This window comes from Chiloscyllium plagiosum, chromosome 34, assembly GCF_004010195.1.
Source record: "Chiloscyllium plagiosum isolate BGI_BamShark_2017 chromosome 34, ASM401019v2, whole genome shotgun sequence".
Taxonomy (NCBI): domain Eukaryota; kingdom Metazoa; phylum Chordata; class Chondrichthyes; order Orectolobiformes; family Hemiscylliidae; genus Chiloscyllium; species Chiloscyllium plagiosum.
The window spans coordinates 24,744,112-24,768,478 of NC_057743.1; the positions used below are offsets into that span (position 1 = coordinate 24,744,112).

At 41.4% G+C, this 24,367-nt stretch overlaps 1 protein-coding gene across 8 annotated transcripts in view; it reads left to right on the forward strand.

Annotated features, from left to right (window-relative positions):
• The window catches only part of zgc:154075 (uncharacterized protein LOC556929 homolog), a 261,564-nt gene that overhangs the window by 50,130 nt on the left and 187,067 nt on the right, over positions 1 to 24,367 (forward strand). For 7 of the 8 annotated variants that reach the window (XM_043675943.1, XM_043675939.1, XM_043675941.1 and 4 more), the window contains exons 4-6: positions 945 to 1,018; positions 2,552 to 2,611; positions 7,424 to 7,531. In XM_043675943.1, the coding sequence (XP_043531878.1) occupies positions 945 to 1,018; positions 2,552 to 2,611; positions 7,424 to 7,531 (242 nt within the window). The remainder of the gene's footprint in view (positions 1 to 944; positions 1,019 to 2,551; positions 2,612 to 7,423; positions 7,532 to 24,367) is intronic. The other variant, XM_043675945.1, reaches the window with a different exon arrangement.

Genomic DNA, 24,367 nt, shown 5'->3' on the forward strand with positions numbered 1-24,367 from the left:
ATTGATATTCCAGCTCGCTGGTAATGGTAGAATGAAGTAGTTGGAAATTAGAGCTACTCTTATCAGTCAAATGGTGAGTATTCCATGAGATTTCTGACTTAGTTAAAAATCACACAACACCAGGTTCTCGTCCAACAGATGGTTGCTTGATGAATGAGCAGCAGTCCAAAAGCTAGTGCTTCCAAATAAACCTGTTGGACTGTAACCTGGTGTTGTGTGATTTTTAACTTTGTCCATCCCAGTCCAATACCGGCACCTCCAAGTTATTTCTGACTTGCATCTTGTAGATGGTGGAGCAGACCTTTGGGGGTCAGGGAATAAGTTATTCACTGCAGAATCCCTAGTCGCCGAACTGCTGATGTAGATATAGTGTTTATATGGCTGGTCTAATTCAGTTTCTAGTGCATGGTAACCTCCCATGATGTTGGAAGTGAAATTCAGTGATGGCCATGCCATTAAACGTCAAGGGGCTATTGTCAGACTTCCCCAGTTGGACCTAATTATTGTCTGACACTATCTGCCAGAAATGTTGATTGCCAGCTATAAATACAAACTTGAAAATTATCCAAATCTTGCTATACATGAACTGTTTCAGTATCTGAGGAGGTGTGAATGGTACTGAACATGATGCAATTGCCAGCAATAACCCCACTTCTAACCTAATAGAGGGAAGGTAATTGATGAAGCAGCTAAGGATGGTTGGGTCTTGGAAACTGCCCTGAGGGGCCCCTGCATGTCCTGAGACTGAGATGATATTGACCTCCAACTATCATAAACATTTCTTTTTAAGCTAGATAAGACACCAACCAGTGGAGAGTTGTAGATTGAAATACTGTGAGTGAAGTCAGATAAAGTTGATTTACTATTTGTTAAAGCCATTGAGAATTAATCAGATCTGTTTTTCATCAAATTTCATTTATTGATTTTTTTTTTGGTTATGGAAGATTGGAGAGAAGCTGCAAAACGGGAGAAATTTGCAGATGCCGTGATCATAGCAACTCCAGACAGGCATCATAAGGTACACAGGCCATTTCTATGTTTAATGCAAATTAGTGTTTGCAACAGATTAAACAAGTAAAATGTCAGGAGGAGTGAAGTGTAGGATAAGCTTAAAATGTTATGGTGGCTCCAGGAAAACTAATGTTAAACGCACAAATACTCCAATATTCATCAGAAATTTGGGGATGATTGAAATTGGCTGTATTGAACCAGCAAGAAATTACATGAAAATATTGCCGTCAGTTGTATTTAGATGAATAATTATAAGAATTTATTGCAGCATTTAAAATACATGTATTATATATGTGTAAGAATAATGGATAGTTGGGAGTGAATTGTTACTTATGCATTTGAGATCAAGCAGAATTGTTCAATGCACACAAACCCATATAGATTACCCCAAGATACAATTTTATGTCTGTTCTGAGTTTGCCAATCTGAGGCAATGTTTTATCGGGGTGGTAATATTTAGCCTAGGCTGTTTGGGGTGAGGAAAATGGGAAATCACCAGAGAATCAATCCTCTGTATGTTATTCAGTGACACCAACAGGGAAGTATGCATGCCTACACGTTGGCTGATAATCAAATAGCTTGTTGACATTATCTCAGTTTGTTAAAAGCAGAGAGGAGAATTTGATCTTTGCATTAAGAATTTTCATTCTAACAGCATTTTAAATAAAAAGTAGATCTGTGATGGGATGTACTCTCCTCAGCATTGTGTAGCTAATAGCATCAGCTGTAAGTGAAATTTTCTTGCTTAATTCTATTGATGACTCAGGTACACAGTATAACCTAGGAATGGACCAATGTTTCCAATACCAAGAGTCACCAAAGCAATAGGATGGTATTTTTTAACCTTCATGCATAACATGTACATGTACGTGCAAGTGTTGAATGTTTACTGTCACTACTTGTCATATATTCAGGACGTTGTGTCGGATATCAAAGAATTGGTGGAACAGCTTGATTTTTGTGTACGTTATTCTCATGGGCTTAGCCATCAGCACCAGGAGGTGTTTTCAGCCACAGTGGGACATTACCTAATGTCTGCACTTATACAGCTTTGGCAAGAGTCACTAAATAGTACACTGGTGGAGAGAATGACTCCCTGGTAGATATTCTCCTTTCCAACCCTTAAAAAACTGATGCCATATGTGTCATTGTTATTGTAATTCTGTTGGCTATCAGCTCACTTCATTCAAACTAGAAATCATACAAGACCTGTATAGCTGTTGTTAATGCTTTGTTTTAACCAGCTGAGCCATTGTGAAGAGTAAATGTACGTGCATTAACATCAAAGTGATTGGAATGTCTGTGCTTGTGGTCAGAATATGTTGAACTCTTTATTGATGACAAGATGATCAGATTATGTTTTTATTCTCCTGGATTGTCCTTATTGTTTCAATCATTTAATACCAAATACAAATGTATTTAATACCTAATATACTTCATTTATAAGATACACAAGCTGTATTATTATTTATAAAGCGGAACCGATTAATGCTGTGAGCAGTTTTTTTAAATTGCTGATATATTGTATTTAAATCTACAGGATCCAACAGTGGCATTTGCAAAGAAGGGCTACCACATCCTACTGGAGAAACCCATGGCAGTAGGTCATTATTATTAATGCTGACAAGAGATTGTAATATGGCAAAGTATAGTTGCATTAGACGTAGAAGATACATTTAACAGTTTTAGAGTAAAAATTCAAGTATAAATTTGAATTTATATAAATAGGGAATTTAAAAGTGATTGTTTGTTTGTATCCCATATTGGTGCTGTTCCAAATATTAGTGGGATGTAATTGCCCTCCTGTAGTTTTCACGTAGTGAATTCCTAATCGCAGCCAAATGGAAAGCAAGCACATCCACATGAAGGGAAAGTGAACATCAAAGAAAAAGAATCAGCTGAAGCCAGGCTCTGCACCTCCTCACAGATAGCTGAAATGTAGTTTTGCAGAAAAATAAAGCAAATTTTACAGTTTACTTCACAATTGAAATATAATGTATATTCTAACAAGATCCAAAATAGAGTTAAAATTAAATAAAAACTAGCCAATCTGAATTAATTGATTTGTATATTTTGGAAAATGAATGCGACAATTAAAAATCTAATTTTCAAAGTGGTTTGATTTGAAGAAGCAGAATATTGGAAGCTCTGGCCTGATCTCAAGCATTGGTTATTAGTTTAACTGATATAGTTAACTGTTCACTATAGTGAAAACAGTCATTAATCCACAAGTGAGTCTATCAACAACACAATATTATCTACAAAAAGACATCAGTACAGTTCTTGCAGAAATGCTCAAACTATGTAATCCAATCCACTCCCATACAATCTCATTCAACACAACTTCATCAATAGATATGGAAGAGATATGCAAATGACTTTGCACAACTACCGCCAGAAATCTCATGAAGATTGCTGAAAATAACAGTTTTTTAATGACTCTTATGACAGTCCAGAATTATATATTAAACTACATCTGCTCCACACAAGAGCAAAATGTAACCTGTTGTTTTACAGATTATCCAAAACACATGCTGCAACAGCCAGAAGGACCACCTTAAGAGGTAGCAACGTCAATGAAATTCCTCAGTAGTTTTGGGGAAATTGTTTTTGTAGATTAACACAGTCTTTCCTCATCTCCCAGATAACCTCCTGACCTCACCACGCTGCTTCAAGATGCTACTTTTATAGCATGTTGTAATTTCTCTGAAGAGGCAAGAATCACTTTAAAGATCCTTTTCTTCCCCTCCAGTTAGGTTACATGGATTCTGCCTAGTGGATAAGCAGTTAGTAGGTTCTGGATTGAGTTTCTTTATGACTTAATTCATTGAGGCAGGAAATCCATTAGCAGCAACATTTGCAATCAGGTCAACCCTATGAGCAGTCAGAGAGACCTAGACACAGGCTTTATGGTCAGTAGTATCCTTGCAGCTTAATGACTTGACCCATTACTTGTCTCACAGTGACCATCAATTACATACTTTTTCACTATTGAAGGCCTGAGGAGTCAGGTTATTGAAAAGCACAAAAAGGAAAGTGAAAGCTCCCTTAAAAGAAATGGTTGAAACCCATCATAGACTACATTCATATCTGAGCACAGCCTGAGTCCATCTAATGTTTTATATACACTATCCAGTTATTGCAGTTCAGGTGTTTGTTCATTCTGTGTCCTCCAATATGCTATAATGTTTGTTCTGTACAATGTTTTGTCAGGTTTCATTTCTAACAAGAGAGAATCTAACCATTACCTTTTGACATTCAGTGTAGATAGGCAAGAGGCTGGGAGAACACAGCAAGCCAGGCTGCATCAGGAGGTGGAGAAGTTGACATTTTGGGTGTAACCCTTCTTCAGGAAAATTGGAGAACTCAGTGTTGAGTCCTCCGGGCTATAGGCTGTCCAGGCAGAAGATGAAATGTTGTTCCTCCAATTTGCTGTGAGGTTTGTTGTGGCAGCGGAGAAGGCCAAGGATGGTCATGTCGGAAAAGGAGTAGGAAGAGGAATTGAAATGGCGGTGAATGGGAGGTCTGGTTGGCCCCTGCGGGTCCAGTTGTGATGCTCGGAGAACCGCTCCCTACGCTTAACTTCGGTCTCCCCAATGTAGAGAACACCTCATCGGGAGCACTTGATGCAGTAAACTAGGTTGGAACAGAGGCTGATGAATCTCTGTCTCACTTGGAACGACTGTTTGATGCTTTGGATGGCGGTGCGAGGGGTGATGTCCCAGCAGGTTTTGCATCTTTTCTGGTTGCAGCGGAACGTACCTGGGGTTTCGGGGGGTAATAATCCTTGCAGAAGGCAGAGAACTCTAACTAGACCCCACCACCAAGAACGTCTTCCCCTCCCCACTCCTCTCGGCCTTCCACAAGGACCGATCCCTTTGACTGTCCTTGGTTTGCGCCACTCTCCCCACCATTCCCCCAAACCAGCCCTGACCTTTATCTACAAAGCTCGAGTCAGGAGTGCATTGAAATACTCTCTATTTGCCTGTATGAGAGCAGCTCCAAAAACACAAAGAAGACTGACACTGTCCAGGACAAAGCAGCCTGCTTGATTAGCACCACATCCACAAAAAACAATTCACTTCCTCCATCATCGAGGCTCAATCGTAACAGTGTTGTACTATCCATAATTTACACTGCAGAAATTCACCAAAATTCTTTAGTGCCTTCCAAACCCATTGTCCCTTCCATCTAAAAGGACAAGGGCCTCATTTACTGTACATTGGAACACTGCCACTGCAAAGTCCCCTCCAAACCACTACCATCCTCACTTGGGAATATATTGCTCTTCTATCAGTGTTTCTGGATCAAAATCCTGGAACTTCACATTATTGTAGGTTTACCTATAGCACATGGACTGCAGCAGTTCAAGCAGGCAGCACACCATCACCACGTCTAGGGCATCTAGGATTGGGCAATAAATGCTGGCCAGTGATGTCCACATCCCATGAATGAGTTTTTAAAAATGAAATTTCATAATATTATCATTGTTCTGTCAATTAATTTGACAGTTCAAACTAGAATATTTGCTTTTGGTGAATAAGGTGAAATTAAGTTGTTGCGCTCTATTTTGTTTTTCTCCAGAGAGAAATTTTGACTGGTTAAAGCAGAACAACCTGCTATTGAGTTACTGAGGTTTCAATGCCTGATTGAATTTGAAATGCTAACCATTCCCACATGGATTGACAGATCTAAAGCCAAGTGAACATACCTTTTTAAGAAGGGAAACAGATGGGTAGGAGTCACTTAGCCCATCCTCTCATATTCCCTTGTGGCTAGCTCAGGGATAGAATAGAAAAACAACTGGGTGCAGGCAGTCTATACACCATCTGGAGAGGAAGGGCATGCCAAATAAGAGGAAGTAAGTCTCATTTTTTTATATTATTCTTTCACAGGTTTGGGTGTCTCCGGGTAGACCTGCAGTTGCTGCCTATACCTAATCTTTAACAAGGAATGCTGAGTCATTGTTTCATCGCTGCCTCCTTTTGAGGTTTTCAGCATCACAAATACTACTTTTTAGCCAGTTTAATTCATGCCACTTGACATCAAACTGTTAAATACACCAGATATATCAAATATAGGTCCTGAGCATCACTGCTATAATACTGATAACTTGGGTCTTACATCAGCCTTGCTCCTAGCCAATCTGTTCCACTATAACACTGGCATCAGTCCTACAATGTAAAAAATTATCCAGGTATCTACTGTCCACAAAAAGCAGACAATGCAAAATGGCCAATTATTAATCAATCAGTCTACTCTCAATCATGAACAATATGATGGATGTTTTCCTTGACAGTGCTATCAACTGATACTTACTGAACAAGAACTTGCTCATTGATTCTCCATTTGAGCTCTGTCAGTCGGTTCTAGATCAAATTTCAGTTTGGTATTAATGGGGACAGTAGGCCTGAATTCTGGAGGTGAGATGACAGGAACTGCCCTTAACAAATGACCGTGTGGCATCAAGCAACAAAAATTGAAATAAGTGGAAATTGGAAATGAAAATCTATGGTGCTTGAAGCCACATGCAGATTGTTGAAGGCCAACCCTGTCAGTCCCAGGGCAACATTGCAGGGGATTTAAATTTTATTTCTAAGCAACTTCATCTACGGGCATATAACAAGCCGAGTTTGCACCTAGAATAGTGCATCAATATGCAAATAGTTTAGTCACAAAAATTGTTCCTTAATAGCACTTACGATATTTGTGAAACCTATGAAAATTTACCATGCTACCTTTTCCATAAAACCTTAAGTTAGTTCTTAAATAATCCAGGTGGCCTAACCACAGTTATCTTTTCTGTTGTTCTGGCTATTAATCAGGATAAAAATGACTTCTTTAAAGCTGTCCGAGATGTCTTTTTAGACCTCTGAACCTATGCCCTCTTGTCCTGCTGTTATGTTGTATTGATAAATATTGTTTCAGGCTTGCATTTTCTACCAAATTAGGTATGTTATGCTTTTTATATGTCTCTTACAGCATTTATAGTGTTGTTTGTTTTTTTTTCTCTGCATGATTATTTATAGTTCTCAGAAAGTACATTGCACTTAAATTATGACTGCTGTCAGGTTTGATCCAGAAATTGTAGAAAATGCCTTAATAATCATCAAATATTCCCGAGTAACCTTGCTGCCTAACGACCACAAAATGTGAAGCAACCATGCTTACATTGACATATATGATTACAGTTATGGAATCAATTGTTCCTTACTATTTTTAAATAATAGTGTTTACAACATTGTGTTTAGCACATCATCACAGCAATCTACACTAAATTCACATCACCTGTAATTTGTCAGCTTTCCCACCCATACCTCCAACTTTCCTGACTATTTTTGGGGTGTTATCTCTTGTTGAAGCCTAGTTTTCCAAATGATTCAACTGTTCCTTTTTTTTTGCTTTTAATCAGGTGACTGTGGATGATTGCAAGGAGATTGTCCTGGTATGCAAGGAGAATAATGTGATACTTGCAGTTTGCCATGTACTGAGATACTCCCCACCAATTCTAAAAGTACATGTAAGTTTACCTGAAAGCTGAGATCAAATATAACTTCTAGCATAACTTTGCACATTAAAATATTGAGGACTAGATCTAATAGCAGTTGTCAACCAGCCAAGAGTCTTAATGACCTGCACTTCCCAATGGCCAGACAATTATTATTCCATCATAAATGGGAGATGCAGCAACAACCGTATGATAGCAGAGCCCAAAAGAGTTATACTTATTGAAGATTCCACTGAGCAATGCCTTAAGCTCAAACTTGTCTGAAATAATCCATTTAAATCGGGAGACTTTGGAGAGTTCTACGAAATTAAGTAAAAATTACTCAGGAAAAGTTAGACTGTTAAATATATATGCTAACCCCTGAGCAACTATTCAACTACCCCATGTTCACCTCACCTCCAGGCCACTTACAACTCTCAAATCATGACCTAACTACTCATCTCTCCCCCACGATCAGCAATGTCAGCTTCTAATGATAAGCTTTTGGGCTGTACTTAGACAAGCAGCAACAGATACATTCCCATATGAGACACTGAATAGTTGCATGTTGATGTAATGGAAGTGTTATTCTGTTGACAAATCTCACTGATTAACAAGTTGATAGCTACATAGATGCAATCAATGATGCTCTTTATCAGGTGTGTCCAGCAAAGGATGCAACAAATTGCATTCTGTGTCTGTGAGGTCCCATCTGTTACAAATGACATCCCTGATTTGGACATGTTGAAGACTATGAGAAAGTGAGGACTGCAGATGCTGGAGAGTCAGTGTTAAAAAATATGGCACTGGAAAAGCAAATTAGGTCAGGCAGCATCCGAGGAGTAGAAGAGTCGGTGTTTCGGGCATCAATCCTTCATCAGGAATGGGGGAGGGGGGAAGGGGTCTGAGAGATAAATTGGAGGTGAAGGTGGGGCTGGAGGGAAGGTAGCTGGGAAGGCAATAGGTGGATGCAGGTGGGGGGGTAATTGTGATGGATAGGTGAGGAGGGTGGAGCAGATACGTGGGAAGGAAGATCGGCAGGTAGGACAGGTCAAGAGGGTGAAGCCATGTTGGAGGGTTAGATCTGAGATAAGGTTGGTGGAGGGGAGATTTGGAAACGAGTGAGGTCGATATTGATGCTATGTGGTTGAAGGGTCCCAAGGCAGAAGATGTTCTTTCTCCAGTTGGTGGTTGGCTTTGTTTTAGTGGTGAGGAGACCCAGGACTTGCATTTCCCTGGAGAGTGGGGAGGGGGAGTTGAAGTGGTCGTCCACAAGGCTGTGGGGTTGTTTATTGTGTGTGTCCCAGAGATGTTCCCTGAAATGCTCCGTGATTTGGCGTCCTGTCTCCTGAAAGTACGCCAAAGTCTCCTGAAAGTACAAGCGATCACATCGAGAGCAATGGACACAGTAGATGAGGTGGGTGGATGTGCAGGAAAACCTCACATATAGCAGAGATTTTCCTGCATATCCACCCACCTCAACTACTATGTCCATTTCTCTCGATGTGGTCTCCTGTACATTGGGGAGACAGGATGCCAACTCACAGAGCATTTGAGGGAACATCTCTGGGACACACACATTAAACAACCCCACCACCCTGTGGTTGACCACTTCAACTTCCCTTCCCACTCCCCAGGACATGAAAGTCCTGGACCTCCTCCACCGCCAAATCAAAGCCACCCACCAACTGGAGAAAGAATGTCTCATCTTCTGCCTTGGGACCCTTCAACCACACGGCATCAACATTGACTTCATGAGTTTCCAAGTCTCCCCTCCCCACACCTCATCCCAGATCCAACCCTCCAACTCAGCACCGCCCTCTTAACCTGCCCTAGCTAACCATCTTCCTCCCCACCGCTCTGCACCACCCTCTCCACCAACCTATCACAATTTACCCCCACCTGCATCCACCTATCGCTTTACCAGCCACCTCACACCCACCCCCACCTCTTAACCCCTATTTATCATGCTGCTCCCTTCCCTCTCCATGTTCCTGATGAAGGCCTTATGCCCAAAAGGTCAACTCTGCTGGTCCTTGGATGCTGCCTGACCTGTGGTGCTTCTCCAGTGCCACACTTTTCGACGATGTCGAAAACTATGTAGAATTTTCCAGGACTATCTTGTAATTTGGTATTTTCCCCTATTTCCTGGATCATGATGTGTTTTGTCTAAGAATTTGTGTTTGTGCATACCCAGCTGTGAAAGCATGATTTTTGCTGAAGGATTCCCAACGAGTGTCTGGAACTCTAAGACAGGATATTCGAATAAATACTATTATATTTATGGTGGGTCAAATGGCCATAGTGGTGATATCCCACATCCCAGTACAAATTTTGTCTTTTGCTGGAGGCATTTTTTTTCCAATAAATACTGGATCCAGCAGATACTTAGTTTGAGTGGGTTCCACTGTGGAGTTGGCAGATTTTTAATTGTTGCAACTAGCATCAATGGTTGGAAGGCATCTGCATCTCTGCTCTCCCCCACCCTGCAATAAGGGCTTCACCAGCTCTCCCCCCTCTGTACACCACAGGCCTACAACAATGACATCACCCACCCCCAATATCTGGAAGTTTCCACCAGCATCTAACCCAATCACTAACACCTGTCTTGGCAAGATGTTCTTTAATTTTTCCTGCCAGAATTTGCCTTGGCCAGAGAGGAGGGTTTTAGAATTAAAATGCCTAGATTTTATAAAGGTGTATATTGGGGTTTAATTTTGCTAGAATTAAAAAAGAGAAACTATTTTGTTGGGGTTAAAGTTATCTGTTTGGTGACACATACTGTGGAAACAGGCCATTTGACCCAACAAGTTCACACAGACCCTCCGAAGAGTAACCCACCTAGACCCATTTCCCTACATTTACTTCTGACTAATGCACCTAATACTATGGGCAATTTAGCATGGCCAATTCACCTAACCTGCACATCTTTGGATTGTGGGAAGAAACTGGAGCACCCAGAGGAATCCCACGCAGACACAGGGAGAATGTGTAAACTCCACACAGTCACCCGAGACGGAAATCGAACCTGGGTCCCTGGCACTGTGAAGCAGTGGTGCTAACCACTGACCCATTGTGCCGCACTTGTAATATCTGAAACATAGCTATAGAGCAAACTTAATCTTTTATTCTTCAAAAGTTTCCAAAACAAATTTTAAAATTACATCATGAATTTCTGAACTTGGTGATTGGAAGTTGTAGATATAAAATATATTCTTGTCATGAAATGATGCTATTGCAGTATAATCTTTTCTTGTGGTACCTTTTAAATGTCTTTGTTTATTTGCCCCTTTTCTCTGTATAATATACGCAATCAGTTTTGCACCATGTGTGATCACATTATTTGATCCATGTCACTCTTCTGTGTCATTTATTGTTCACTCTGACTGTTTGCCTCATGTGATATTATTCAAACAATGCAGTAATAGTCCGCTATTCATTGCACAAACTGTCCTTTGTAAATTGTTTTGACTAAAGCAGGCTTCCTTTCATTAGATTTGCATTAATGCATACATCAAGCATTTATGCTAATAGTAAGTAATTTCAAACAATATAATTTATAGTTTCAAGAGGAGGGAAAAAAGGATTTGAGCGGCTTTGATTAAAAGTATTTCACAGAACTTTTCAGAATGGGGATTCCTACAAGATAATTCTTACCTGTTAGATAAGAAACTATTACTAAATTGTTTGACTTTCACATTGAGGTTATTTCTGGCTAGTCCAGCAGTTTATGCCATTTCTAATTGCTCTTGAGAGAATGGTGATGATTTGATGCCTTGAACCACTGCACTCCATATGGTAAAATATACTACAATGTTGTTAGGATTTTGGAAAATATTTCCTTTGGTGGAACAGTATGTAATTGTGCAAAGTACTTGTATGTATGGACTATGAGCAGGAATTTTCTGCTAGAGTACATCAGCTGACAATGGGGATGGAGTAGTTACTATCTGAGTTTTGCAGCTGAATGCCGTTAATTGACTGGTGGGAGGGCTGGAAATGAATTGACCGGCAATGGGGGAGAAATGGAGGTGGTGCCTGAAGAAATACAAGTCTGTTTTAAAGACACACAGCAGTCTACTCGAGAAAATTGAAGAATTAGAGATTGTGAAAGAAAGGTAGAACATGGCAGCCTCTCACATTTCCCCAGTGTAAAACTGAAGGTCCTTCTGGTGATAGTGAGCATGAGGATGGCAGTCCTCTTTCTGGATCAAGGAAGAAGGCTACTTGCAATCATGGCTGCAGATTATTGAGACAGTCTGCAACTTGAGCAAAGTTTGGAGGAACAAGTTCACGTGCTGAAAAAGTTTTTGATAGCCTGATTTGCTCTGGCGAGGTGAGTGCAATGCTAGATTGTAATTACAAGCTTTTGGGCTGTACTTAGACAAGCACAACAGATACATTCCCATATGAGACATGGACAAGTTGAATGTTGATGCAGTGGAAGTGTTATTTTGTTGAATCTCACTGATTAGCAAGTTGATAGCCACATATATGCAATCAGTGATGCTCTTTATTGGGGGTGTCCAGCAAAGGTTGCAACACACTGCTTTATGTGTCTGTGAAATCCCATCTGTCATAAACTGTATACTATGTCCAGATTCTCAAACAAATTATCAAGTGACCTGCAAGATGCTGTGATGTGCAGCTACCTGCAAGATTCTAATTTGTATGCAAATGTATTCCTTCACCTCCCTCTACTACTAGTTATCTGCAAGCTACATCTGTTTATTATCTTTTAACTCCATTCACACAATTCTGTTTTTATCTTGTTGATAGTTGTGTTCTTTTTTTCTTTTGCTACCTTTATCATGAGTATGCAGAGTTACTCCCTGTTTTCCCCAATATTATTTTTAAAATATTGTACTCTGTAATGCTTAATTCCTTGTCCTCATATTTCAGAAGCATATTTCTGTAACCCAACTATGCATAGGTCCTTCTGCCATATCATTGCTTTTTACTCCCCTGTTTTATTATGAACACTGTGCTTTGCCTTATAGATATTTTAACTAATTTGAATAGATTTTCTGCTCACTCTGTTTAATAATCATTTTGATCTTTAACCAACCCATTCTATAACTACTTATTCTCTATAACTCTACTTATTCCCTTGTATCAATCCTCTCTTGCTTTATTCATTTCTGTGTTCTACTGCCATGTTATTATCAGGCTGTTGGTATTTTTTGTAGATCCCTTCCCTCTTCTTCCTACTCTAAAGCCTTAACTACCTCCCTATTTATCCTGTCAGGTGGACTTCATCCCAATGGGTATGTCATCTTCCTTTTACAAAATTGTGATGCCAGTGTCCCATTAAAATAAACCTTCTGTCCCACATAGCTCCTTTCACAACATGTCAATTGTCCTGATCTGCCTGCCCATGCTAATTTACACATGATGCAGGCAATAAATAATTCAAAGCTTATTATTGTTAAGATATTGCTCTTTAATGTTGAGTCATATTTCTGAAACTCTTTCAGCAGGACCCCCTCCCAATTCCTAATGTCATTTGTTCCAACATGTATCACTGTAACTGGATTTAATCTCTCCCTTTCCAATTGTCTCTCCAGCCATCATGAGATAACCCTTTCCTTAGCACTGGGCAGGCAACACCATCTCCAGCATTCTCGTTCATCGCTACAAAGAATGCTATTTATTCCCCTAATTGAGTTCCTGACAACTATCACATCTCTAGCCTGTTGTTCGTGCATCTCTCCCACTGGACAGCCTTGAGGACCAGCGTGCCCTGGTCTGCATACTGGCTGTTATCTATGCAGGTTTTCTTCATTTCCCCACAGGCAATGAGTATTTTGTACGTATTGGACAGGATCAATACTTGTGGGACTTCTTTCTCAATCTTTCCTAAAACCTCATCTGACTCCCATCAGATGACATGGTGGCTCAGTGGTTAGCACGGCTGCCTTACAGCACCACGGACCTGGGTTTGAATCCAGCCTCAGGCGACTGTCTGTGTGGAGTTTGCACATTCTCCCTGTGTCTGCTTGGGTTTTCTCCGGGTGCTAGAGTTTCCTCACACAATCCAAAGACACAAACTTGATTGAGTTTTATGAAGAAGTAACAAAGAGGATTGATGAGGGCCGAGCAGTAGATGTGATCTATATGGACTTCAGTAAGGCTTTCAACAAGGTTCCTAGTTCTGGGAGACTAGTTCGCAAGTTAGATCTCATGGAATACAGGGAGAACGAGCCATTTGGATACAGAACTGGCTCAAAGATTGAAGACAGAGGGTGGTGGAGGGTTGTTTTTCAGACTGGAGGCCTGTGACCAGTGGAGTGGCACAAGGATCGGTGCTGGATCCACTACTTTTCATCATTTATAGGAATGATTTGGATGTGAGCATAAGAGGTACAACTAGTAAGTTTGCAGATGACACCAAAATTGGAGGTGTAGTGGACAGCGAAGAAGGTTACCTCAGATGACAACGGGATCTTGATCACATGGGCCAATGGGCTGAGAAGTGGCCGATGGAGTTTAATTTAGATAAATGTGAGGTGCTGCATTTTGGGAAAGCAAATCTTAGCAGGACTTATATACATAATGGTAAGGACCTAAGAGGTGTTGCTGAACAAAGAGACCTTGGAGTGCAGGTTCATAGTTCCTTGAAAGTGGAGTCATAGGTAGACAGGATAGTGAAGAAGGCATTTGGTATGCTTTCCTTTATTACTCAGAGTATTGAGTATAGGGGTTGGGAGGTCATGTTGTGGCTGTACAGGACATTGGTTAGGCCATTGTCGGAATATTGTCTTAGTTTTGGTCTCCTTCCTATCGGAAAGATGTTGAGAAACTTGAAAGGGTTTCGAAAAGATTTATAAGGATGCTGTCAGGGTTGGAGGATATGAACTATAGGGAGAGGTTGAGTAGGCTAGGGCTGTTTTCCCTGGAGCGTCAGACCTTATAGAGGTTTATAAAATCATGAGGGGCTTGGATAGGATAAATGGACAAAGTCTTTTCCCTGGGGTGGGGAAGTCCAGAACTCGAGGGCATAGGTTTATGGTGAGAGGGGAAAGATATAAAAGAGACCTAAGGGGCATCTTTTTCACGCAGATGGTGGTACGTGTATGGACTGAGCAGCCAGAGGAGGTCGTGGAGGCTAGTACAATTGCAACATTTAAAAGCCATCTGGATGGGTATATGAATAGGAAGGGTTTGGAGGAATATGGGCCGGGTGCTGGCAGATGGGACTAGATTGGGTTGGGATTTCTGGTCGGCATGGACATGTGGACTGAAGGTCTGTTTCCATGCTGTACGTCTTGACTCCAAACTCTGTGCAGGTTAGGTGAATTGGCCACGCTAAATTACCCCTAGTGTTCAGGGGTGTGTAGGTTAGGTGCATTAGTCAGGGGGAAATGTAGGTGAATGAGTCTAGGTGGGTTGCTCTTCAGAGGATTGGTATGGACTTGCTGGGCCAAAGGACCTGTTTCCACATTGTAGGAATTCTAGTTCTAGTTCAGACATGCCCTCTCTTTGCCTAGCCTGTGTGACTATATTCCAATTAAAACTGTCCTCCTTATTCACACAAGCTTGATGATTCTGAGTCTTGAGAGATTCGAATAGAGACATGTGCTTGCTTATGACAATGTCACTGACTCCCATATATTACAGTACAGATATATTATAGTGTGGATGTCAAGTCATACTCACCATACTGTGTATGAGTGGCATATTTTCTTCAAGAGATGTTTCATAGTAATAGAAGCAGGAGTAGACCATTTAGCCTATGGCTAAATTAGATTAGCTCATTTAGATCATGGCTGATCTATCCAGCTCTTCCTTCCTGCATTATATATATAACCCTTAATTCCCCCTACCATGCAAAACCCATTCCAACTGTATCTTGAATATATTTAATGAAACTGCCTCTACTGCTTCCTTGGGTGAAAAATTCCATACATTCACTGTTCTTTGGAAAAGCAGTTCCTCCTCATCTCTAACCTAAACCTACTCCCCCTAATCTTGAGGCCATGTCCCCTAGTCCTAGTCTCACCCACCAGCTGAAACAACTTGTCTGACTCTATCTTATCTATCCATTTCATAATTTGATATATTTCTGTAAGATCCCCTCTCATTCTTCTAAATCCTAATGAGTCCAGTCCCAGGCGGCTCAACCACTCCTCATAGGGTAATTCCTTCATCTCCCGAACCAATCTGGTGAACCTCCTCAGCACCACCTCCAAAACCAGTATATCCTTCCTCAAGTAAGGAGATCAGAACTCCGCACAATAGTCCAAATGCGGCCTCACCAACACCTTGTTCAATTGCAGCAGAACCTCCTTGCTGTTAAATTCAATCCCTCCAGCCATGAAAACCAATATTCCATTTGCCTTCTAGGTTACCTGTTGCACTTGCAAATCAACTTCTAGCAATTCATGTACAAGCATTCCTACGTTCCTCTGCACAACAGCATGCTGCAATCTTTCACCATTTAAATCATACTGACCTACTATTTTGACTTCTAAAGTGGATAACCTTACATTTACCAACACTGTACTCCAACTGCCAGACCCTTGACCACTCACTTAACCTATCAAATTTTCTCTGTAGAATCTCCACATCCTCCGCATAGTTTGCTTTTCCACTCAATTTAGTATCATCAGCAAACGTGAATATGTTGCACTCTGTCTCCTCTTCCAAATCATTTTTATATATCATGAACAGTTGCAGGCCCAACACCAACCCCTGATTCATCCAAAGAGGAAATATTCCTCTCCAAGATCATGGCCTGGCAGATGTGGTTGTTTTTAAATCAAATTTTTAATGTGATCTTCAGAGGCATCTTGATAGTGAGGCACCCTGTCTTTTTGTGCTATTGGCAGCTCTTACCTCGGAAGGTACAGTTCCCAATGTGACATTGCTGGAGGACATTCTATTAGCCCTCCAGTAATCCTGAATTCTGGCCAGTTTATCAAGTCTTGCATTAGGTGACTGTCTACAACATGGTGCAGGATCAGATCCTGTTCATTGTCCAAAGGTCAGTGTCCCAACCTCAAATATAAAATCTTACCCATACTCTCTAAATACTAGACTAGCATCCACTTATTTTAGGAAATGGAGAATTAGTATGACATTAATGTTTATGTAATAAAGTATTTTTATGGCAAACATCCAAAGGAAATACTGCAGAATATAAATCAATAAAAGAAGTGGAAAGTGCTGGAGAAACTCAGTAGTTCTGGCAGCATCTGTGGAGAAGGAAACAGTTAATGTGAAATATAATATAACTTTATTTGGGAACCGTCTCTCTCCATGGATGCTGAGTTACTCCACTACTTCCTATTTTAATTTCAAATTCCAGTACCTGTATTCCCAATATTTTGCATTTGTTTTCATGAAAGAAGTGGGTTTCTTGTGAGCCAATGTGAACAGAAGAGACGAGCTATGACTCAAACCATCAGTTACTACTTCATTGATAATGACTCCAACCCCTATTTACTTGAGCAAGATGAATCAGACCTAAATGCAACCTCTCTCCGCTTTGAAAGTATTCTTACAACTAATCTTGTAAAATTTGCTTTCAGTTATCCTGATGGGACTCCTCACAATCGTTCAGCATCTGCTATTTTTCATATTCCCCTCAATAAAACTTGTTTGTTTTTACATGAAAGGCACGTTTTTACAAATATTCAAAACATACAAACAGTTCAAACAGGGGAAGACCATCTGGTCCATTCCTGCTGTCCCATATAATTATGATTCCTTGCTTTAGGATGGGGGAAATATAAATGTTAAAATATGAGAAAGAAATAATTTATGTATCAGGGATGTGATCTAGAAATTCAGGGATCTGATAAAACGTGTGCCAAATTTGAACTCTGCTTCATGATCTCTGATGTGCTGAGAGGAATTAAGTAGTACTAGAAGGAAAACAAAAAGAAGAATTATTTCCGCATCCGAGCCATGTCAACCCTCATTCAGCCTCGTTCAGTCACAAGTGCTTCTTTGGTGATTGACATTCAACATATTATCAAATGCTTCTGACAGTGGCCATGGAAACTGTGCTGTCTTGCACCACTCGGAAAGCCCTCTGGAAGGAGGTCATATGGAGGTGATAGACAGGGCTAGGCCATACTGAATGGGGAGGGAAATATGTCTGCTGAATTGTTCTCTTTACTACATTAGAAGATGCTTTTCTCTGGGTAGTTCACAGAATGAATCACAATCACAGCTGGATACAAATAAAAGTGGTTCATTTCAGTAACTGCAATTATTATTAGAGTTGTAACACTTTAAAGACAAAACATAGAATACTAACTGGCATTCACTTCAAGCTTTGCTGATAATTGGTGCATTACTTTCAATTATAGAAGAAAGTAGAATACACAACTTAAAAAATAAAAAGTGGGGATCCATGATGGCGGCGATCTAGGAAGATCGCATTGCAGAGCTCCGCACCACAACACAAGTGGAGTGAAACTTCAACCCGGACCATCATGATATCCTGCAACTCCAGAAACTTTGAAAAGTTAACTTACCTGCTGCCCAGAGGTGCCGAAAAAAGGAGGAGGAGCATCAGAGGCCGGGCCCGCAGCCCAGCCTGCAGGATCCTTAGACTCAATTCCCTTCCAGGCTCTGCTGACCGAGCTCACAAAATCTCACAAGATGTTGGGTAAACAAATAGAAGAGAAGCTGGCTCCAATCTCTAGCATGCTGCAGAAGGATAAGCAGCAGCTGGGAGTCCTGGAAAAGAGGATGAATGAGATTCAGCGGAGTCACAGTGGTGGGAGCTGAAGCCAGTTCATCCAAGGATAGGATCCAAGCCCTGGAGACACAGTTCCGTAATTTGCGTGACCAAGCGGATGATCATGACAACAGAGGAAGGAGAAAAAGTATTCGGACCATTGGTCTGCCTGAAGGTAAGGAAAGTGAGCTGCCTGTGGAATGTATTGAGGACTGGCTGCCGAAATTCCTTAACTGGAGGCTGGCATGAGAGGCTTGAAGATCCAGAGGGCTCACTGAGTCACAGCGCGGAGATTGGGTCTAGGTCATCGTCCTTGTCCTCTCCTGGTGCGGTTCCAACATTATAGAGATAAGGAAAGAATCATGGAAGCTTCCAGAATCCAGGGGAAAGATCCAAGGCCCTAATTTATGAGGGCTCTAAGATCATGTTATTCTAGGTCTTCTCAGCGGTGGTGATCCACAAAAGATAATCTTATGGCGGTGTCAAGAGAAGACTGAGGGAGCTTGGGATTCGGTACTCCCTGAGGTATCCGGCGGTGTTTCAATCACCTTCGATGGATCCATACATCTCTTTGACACATTGGAGAAGGCAAGAAACCTTGTGGACAAATTAACCTAATCTGAACAAGTTAGTATATATAAATAGCAGTGTTGTTTAGGTATGTCTTTGTCGTATTGTAAAAGAAACAAAGGAAGTTCGGTTGGAGTTTTCGTTTTTTTTCTCTATTGATAATAATTTGGTTTAAACTATGCTTGGTGGCGGTTGAGATGTGTATTTTCATTTTCTAAGTTAAGATATACCAAAGGATGGGTGGGGTATTCACCCCTTTCTTTCTTTAAAAATGTTTTTTTTATTCATATTGCTATTCTATGGTGTGCTTACTTTCTTTTCTGCTTGTGTTCGTGGTGCAGCTCTAGCTCGGAGAAGGGAAAATGGGTGGGATGGCTAGATGCCTACTTATGGGTAGTTGCCCCCTCCAGGCAGGGATGAGATCCCCTATTCAGCGCCGTTGGCGCATTATATGTTAGTTTGTTTATTGGTTTTTGTTGATTTTCATTTTTAACAGTTTTGTAGGTTTGTTAAATGTAGTGTTTTAGTTTATGTAGTTTTTATGTTCGATGTGACACTAAGGCTTAGCGATTTGTGATTCGGGTTTCTCCTCTCTGGAATTTAAATGTTACTGCAGAAGGTTATGGCTAATGACATGATTAAATGGTGTACCTGGAATATCAAGGGAAGTCACTCACCAATTAAGAGGAAGAAGGTACTCTTGAGTCTTAGAAAGGAGAAGATGGATATTGTTTTGTTACAGGAGACATACTTGGATGATAGGGAGTATTTGAAATTACAGCAGAATGGCTTTGATCGAGTTTATTTTTCATCACTTAATACAAGTAGGGGAGTGGCAAAATTGGTTGGGAAGAATCTCTCATTTAAGTTAGTAGAGTGTGTAAAAGTCACCTAGGCAAAAGTGAGGACTGCAGATTAGAGTGGTGTTGGAAAAGCACAGCAGGTCAGGCAGCATCCGAGGAGCAGGAAAATCGATGTTTCGGGCAAAAGTCCTTCATCAGGAATGGAGGCAGGGAGCCTCCAGGGTGGAGGGATAAGGTCACACGGGAGGTTTGTAATTCTTAAAGCTTTAATAAGTGGGGAAGAATATGGTGTTTTAAGTGTTTATTGCCCTCCAGCTCATCTCCTCAAATTTTTTGGTAGATGCGTTTTCTGAACTGATCAGTCTTGAGTCGCGGCACATCATTACAGGGGGAGATTTTAACTGTCTCGTGGATCCCACAGTAGACAGGTTGCCCAAAGGTCCCTTTATACCCTCTGTACAAACTAAATAATTAGTGGATCTTTGCGTGGAGTTAGGGTTGATGGATGTCTGAGGCATCTCCACCCTACAAGCAGGGATTTTACATTTTTCTCCAATCTGCACAGATGTCACACCAGGATTCATTTTTTTTTTACCCTGTGGCAACCTTGGATTTGGTGGCATCTTGTACGATTAGTAATATTACCATCTCTGATCATGCTCCAATGTACCTGTTGGTTAAGATTAAGGATGTTACAGTGGGTTCAAGGCATTGGTGAATGAATCCCTTTATCCTCAAGGATAATAAGCTTATGCAGCATTTCTCTAGGGAATTTTGGACATTCCTAGACATTAACTCAGGCTCGGTTAGTAGTCCATCCATACTTTGGGAAACTGCCAGGGCCTATGCCAGGGGTTAGTTATTTCCTATTCCACCAGTAGGAAGGATGAGCAGCAACGTCTCCTCGAAGCACAGTTGAAGGCAGCCGAGAAGGCTCACTTTGACAGACCCTCATTGGTCAAACTACAGAGGATTACAGCGCTGCGGTCTACATTAAATTCCGTGCTCACGCAGACGGCAAAGAAGGTGCTAGCTTTTGCAAAGCACAAGTTATATGAGCATGGTGACAGGTCAGGCAAATACTGAGCATATCTTGCTAGGAACATGAGTGCCCCACAATCCATTACGGCAATTAGGGAAGGGTCTGGGAACCTGCCATGTGACTCTAAAAAGATTAATGTGGCATTTCAGAGATGTTACTGTTAGTTATACCAGTCCGAGGATTGTGAGGAGGGGTGGGCCAAAATGGAATTTTTTTTAAGGATCTGAAGCTCCCGGGCGTGTCCCCCGAACAAGAGTCCTTTCGCAATGCCCCCTTATTAGAGCAAGAAGGCAGTTGCAGAGTGGAAAGGTGCCCAGTCCTGACAGACTTCCTAGCAAATTCTATAAGGAATTTATAAACATATTGTCAGGCCTGATGCTCAATATGTTTAATGATTCATACAGTCATGATTGTCTCCCACCATCTTTGAGAAAGGCCAATATTTCACTTATTCTTAAAAAAGGGAAGGTCCCAAAGGACTGTGATTCGTACAGGCCCATTTCATTCTTAAATGTGGATTTTAAAATCCTCTCTAAGAATCGCGCCTTAAGGCTGGAGACTGTGTTACCTTCTGTTGTGAAAGAGGATCAGACGGCATCATAAAGAGCTGCAGATCCTCCAATAATGTTAGGAGGCTGCTTAATGTAATTCAAGCATGTCGACAATAGTCAATACAGGGATTGGTGATTTCTCTAAATGCAGGGAAGACATTTGACCGAGTTGAGTGGCTGTACCTTTTCTATACTGTGGAGCGGTTTGGTTTGGGCGAAGTCTTTATAAAATGGGTAAAGGATCTCTACAGTTGCCCTTTCGCAGCAGTATCACCAATGGAGTACGATCAAGCAATTTTGACATTTTTAGGGGCAGGCAGTAGAGCTGTCCCCCTTCACCATTGCTTTTACGTTGGTGATTGAACCATTGGTGGAGGCCATTCGTGGGGATCATAACATATCAGCTCCAGAAGTGGGGTCAAAATTGCATAAGATTTCATTGTATGCAGACGATGTCCTAATTTTTTTGTCAAACCTAGCAGTTTCAGTGCCTCGCCTGATACAATGCATCTGTGCGTTTGGCGCCTTTTCAGGGTACAAGATAAATTTTGCAAAATCAGAGGCTATGCCTATGGGTGGTCTTACGAAGGAGCTAGGTCTTGAGGGCGAATATTGATGCCCATTTAAGTGGTCACAGGGGAGTTTGTGTATTTGGGCATATTCATTACTCCAGTTCTGGATTGGTTCTTCAAAGCCAATTTTGTTCAATTATCTGACAAATTCAAACAAAATCTTCAAAAATGGGAGGCACTTCTGGTCTCTTGGTTGGGTCGGATAGTGCTTATTAAGATGAATATTCTCCCCCGGTTGCTATACACTATATGGATGCTCCCCCTGATTTTCAATAAGCAAACATTCAGGAGACTGAACGACTGGTTCAGCTCTTTTATTTGGCATTGTAAGCGGTCCCTCATTAACTTAGCTAATCTGCAACTGCCTCAGATTGGGAGAGTGGACTTTCCAGACATTAAAAATTACCAACTAAGCTCACTTTTATTCTAGGTCAGTGGTGCTGGAAGAGCACAGCAATTCAGGCAGCATCCGACAAACAGCAAAATCGACGTTCGGGCAAAAGCCCTTCATCAGCACCACTGATCCAGAATCTGGTTTCCAGCATCTGCAGTCATTGTTTTTACCTCACTTTTATTCTATGTGAGTGATTGGGCTTGTGGGGATCCTCGTTCAATGTGGTTAGATATTGAAGCCTCCCAGGCCAGGTGCCCTCCTAACAGTTCAGCTGTTTTTGGACAAAATGAGGACAGTTAGGGTATATTGCCATAACCCAATAGTTATTAATACTATTAAAGCATGGAGGGCAATTCAGCAGAGTGAAGGCAATATTGGTAAAACATCTTCTTTTATACCTTTAGTGGGTATGCTGGGTTTTCAACCAGGGATGATAGATTCAGGATTTAAACACTGGGCAGCTAGGTGTGTGTCTTGCATGGGTGATTTATTTGAGGGAGATGTAATGATGTCTTCGATCAGTTGTGGGGTGCCCCCTCGGATGAGTTAAATCGACTCTGCAGGGTGTGGGAGAGAGAGCTAGGTGTTGAAGTCTCCTCAGAGGCATGGGAAGATATTTGGGAAAATGCAAGAACAAAGAACAAAGAAAGTTTAAAGCCCAGGAACAGGCCCTTTGGCCCTCCAAGCCTGAGCCGATCCAAATCCACTTTCTAAACCTGTCACTCAATTCCTAAGCATCTGTATCCCTCTGCTCCCCAACTACTCATGCATCTGTCCAGACGCATTCTAAATGAATCTACCGTGCCTGCCTCTACTACCTCTGCTGGTGACACGTTCCAGACACCTACCACCCTCTGTGTAAAATACTTGCAGCGTGTATCCCCTTAAACTTTTCACCTCTCATCTTGAAAGCATGAACTCTCGTTATTGAATTCTTCACCCTGGGAAAAAAAGCTTATCTCTATCTACCCTATCTATACCCTTCATGATTTTGTAGACCTCAATCAGGTCCCCCCTCAATCTCCTTTTTTCTAATGAAAACAATCCTAACTTACTCAACCTCTCTTCATAGCTAGCACTTTCCATACCAGGCAACATCCTCGTAAACCTTCTCTGCACCCTCTCCAAAGCGTCCACATCCTTTTGGTAATATGGCGACCAGAACTGTACATCGTATTCTAAATGTGGCCAAACCAATGTCTTGTATAATTTTAACATGACCTGCCAGCTCTTATACTCAATACCCCGTCCGATGAAGGCAAGCATACTATATGCCTTCTTGACTACTCTATCCTCCTGTGCAGCAACCTTCAGGGTACAATGGACCTGAACTCCCAGATCTTTCTGCTCATCAATTTTTCCCAAGTCTCTTCCGTTTACAGTATAATTCACTCTAGAATTAGACTTCCCAAAAGGCATCACCTCACATTTGCCTGGATTGAACTCCATCTGCCATTTCTCCACCCAACTCTCAAGTCTATCTATATTCTTCTGTATTCTTTGACAGGCCCCTATACTTTCTGCTACTCCAACAATCTTCGTGTCATCTGCAAACTTGCTGATCATACCAACAGTGCCCTCTTCCAGATCATTTATGTATATCACAAACAACAGTGGCCCCAATACTGACCCCTGTGGAACACCACTGGTCACCTTTCTCCACTTCGAGAAACTCTCTTCAACTACTACTCTCTGTCCCCTGTTGCTCAACCAGTTCTTTATCCACCTAGCTAGGGACACCCTGCACACCATGTGACTGCATTTTCTCCATTAATTTACATGGGGAACCTTATCAAACACCTTACTAAAGTCCATGTATATAACATCTACAGTCCCTCCTTTATCTATCAACTTGTTCACTTCCTCAAAGAATTCTATTCAGTCGGTAAGGCATGATCTTCCCTGCACAAATCCATGTTGCCTATCACTGATAAGCCCATATAAATAGATTTTATCCCTCAGTACCTTCTCCAGCAACTTTGCCACACTGACGTCAGGCTCACTGGTCTGTAGTTACTCAGAATATCCCTACTACCCTTTTTGTACAGGGGACAACATGAGCAACCCTCCAGTCCTTCGGCACCTCACCTGTGTTTAAGCATGCTACAAAGATATCTGTCAGGGCCCCAGCCATTTCCTCTCTCGCCACCCACAGCAACCTGGGATAGATCCCATGCGGTCCTGGGGATTTGTCCACCTTAATAACCTCTAGCCTACCCAACACATCTTCCCTACTTAGGTCAA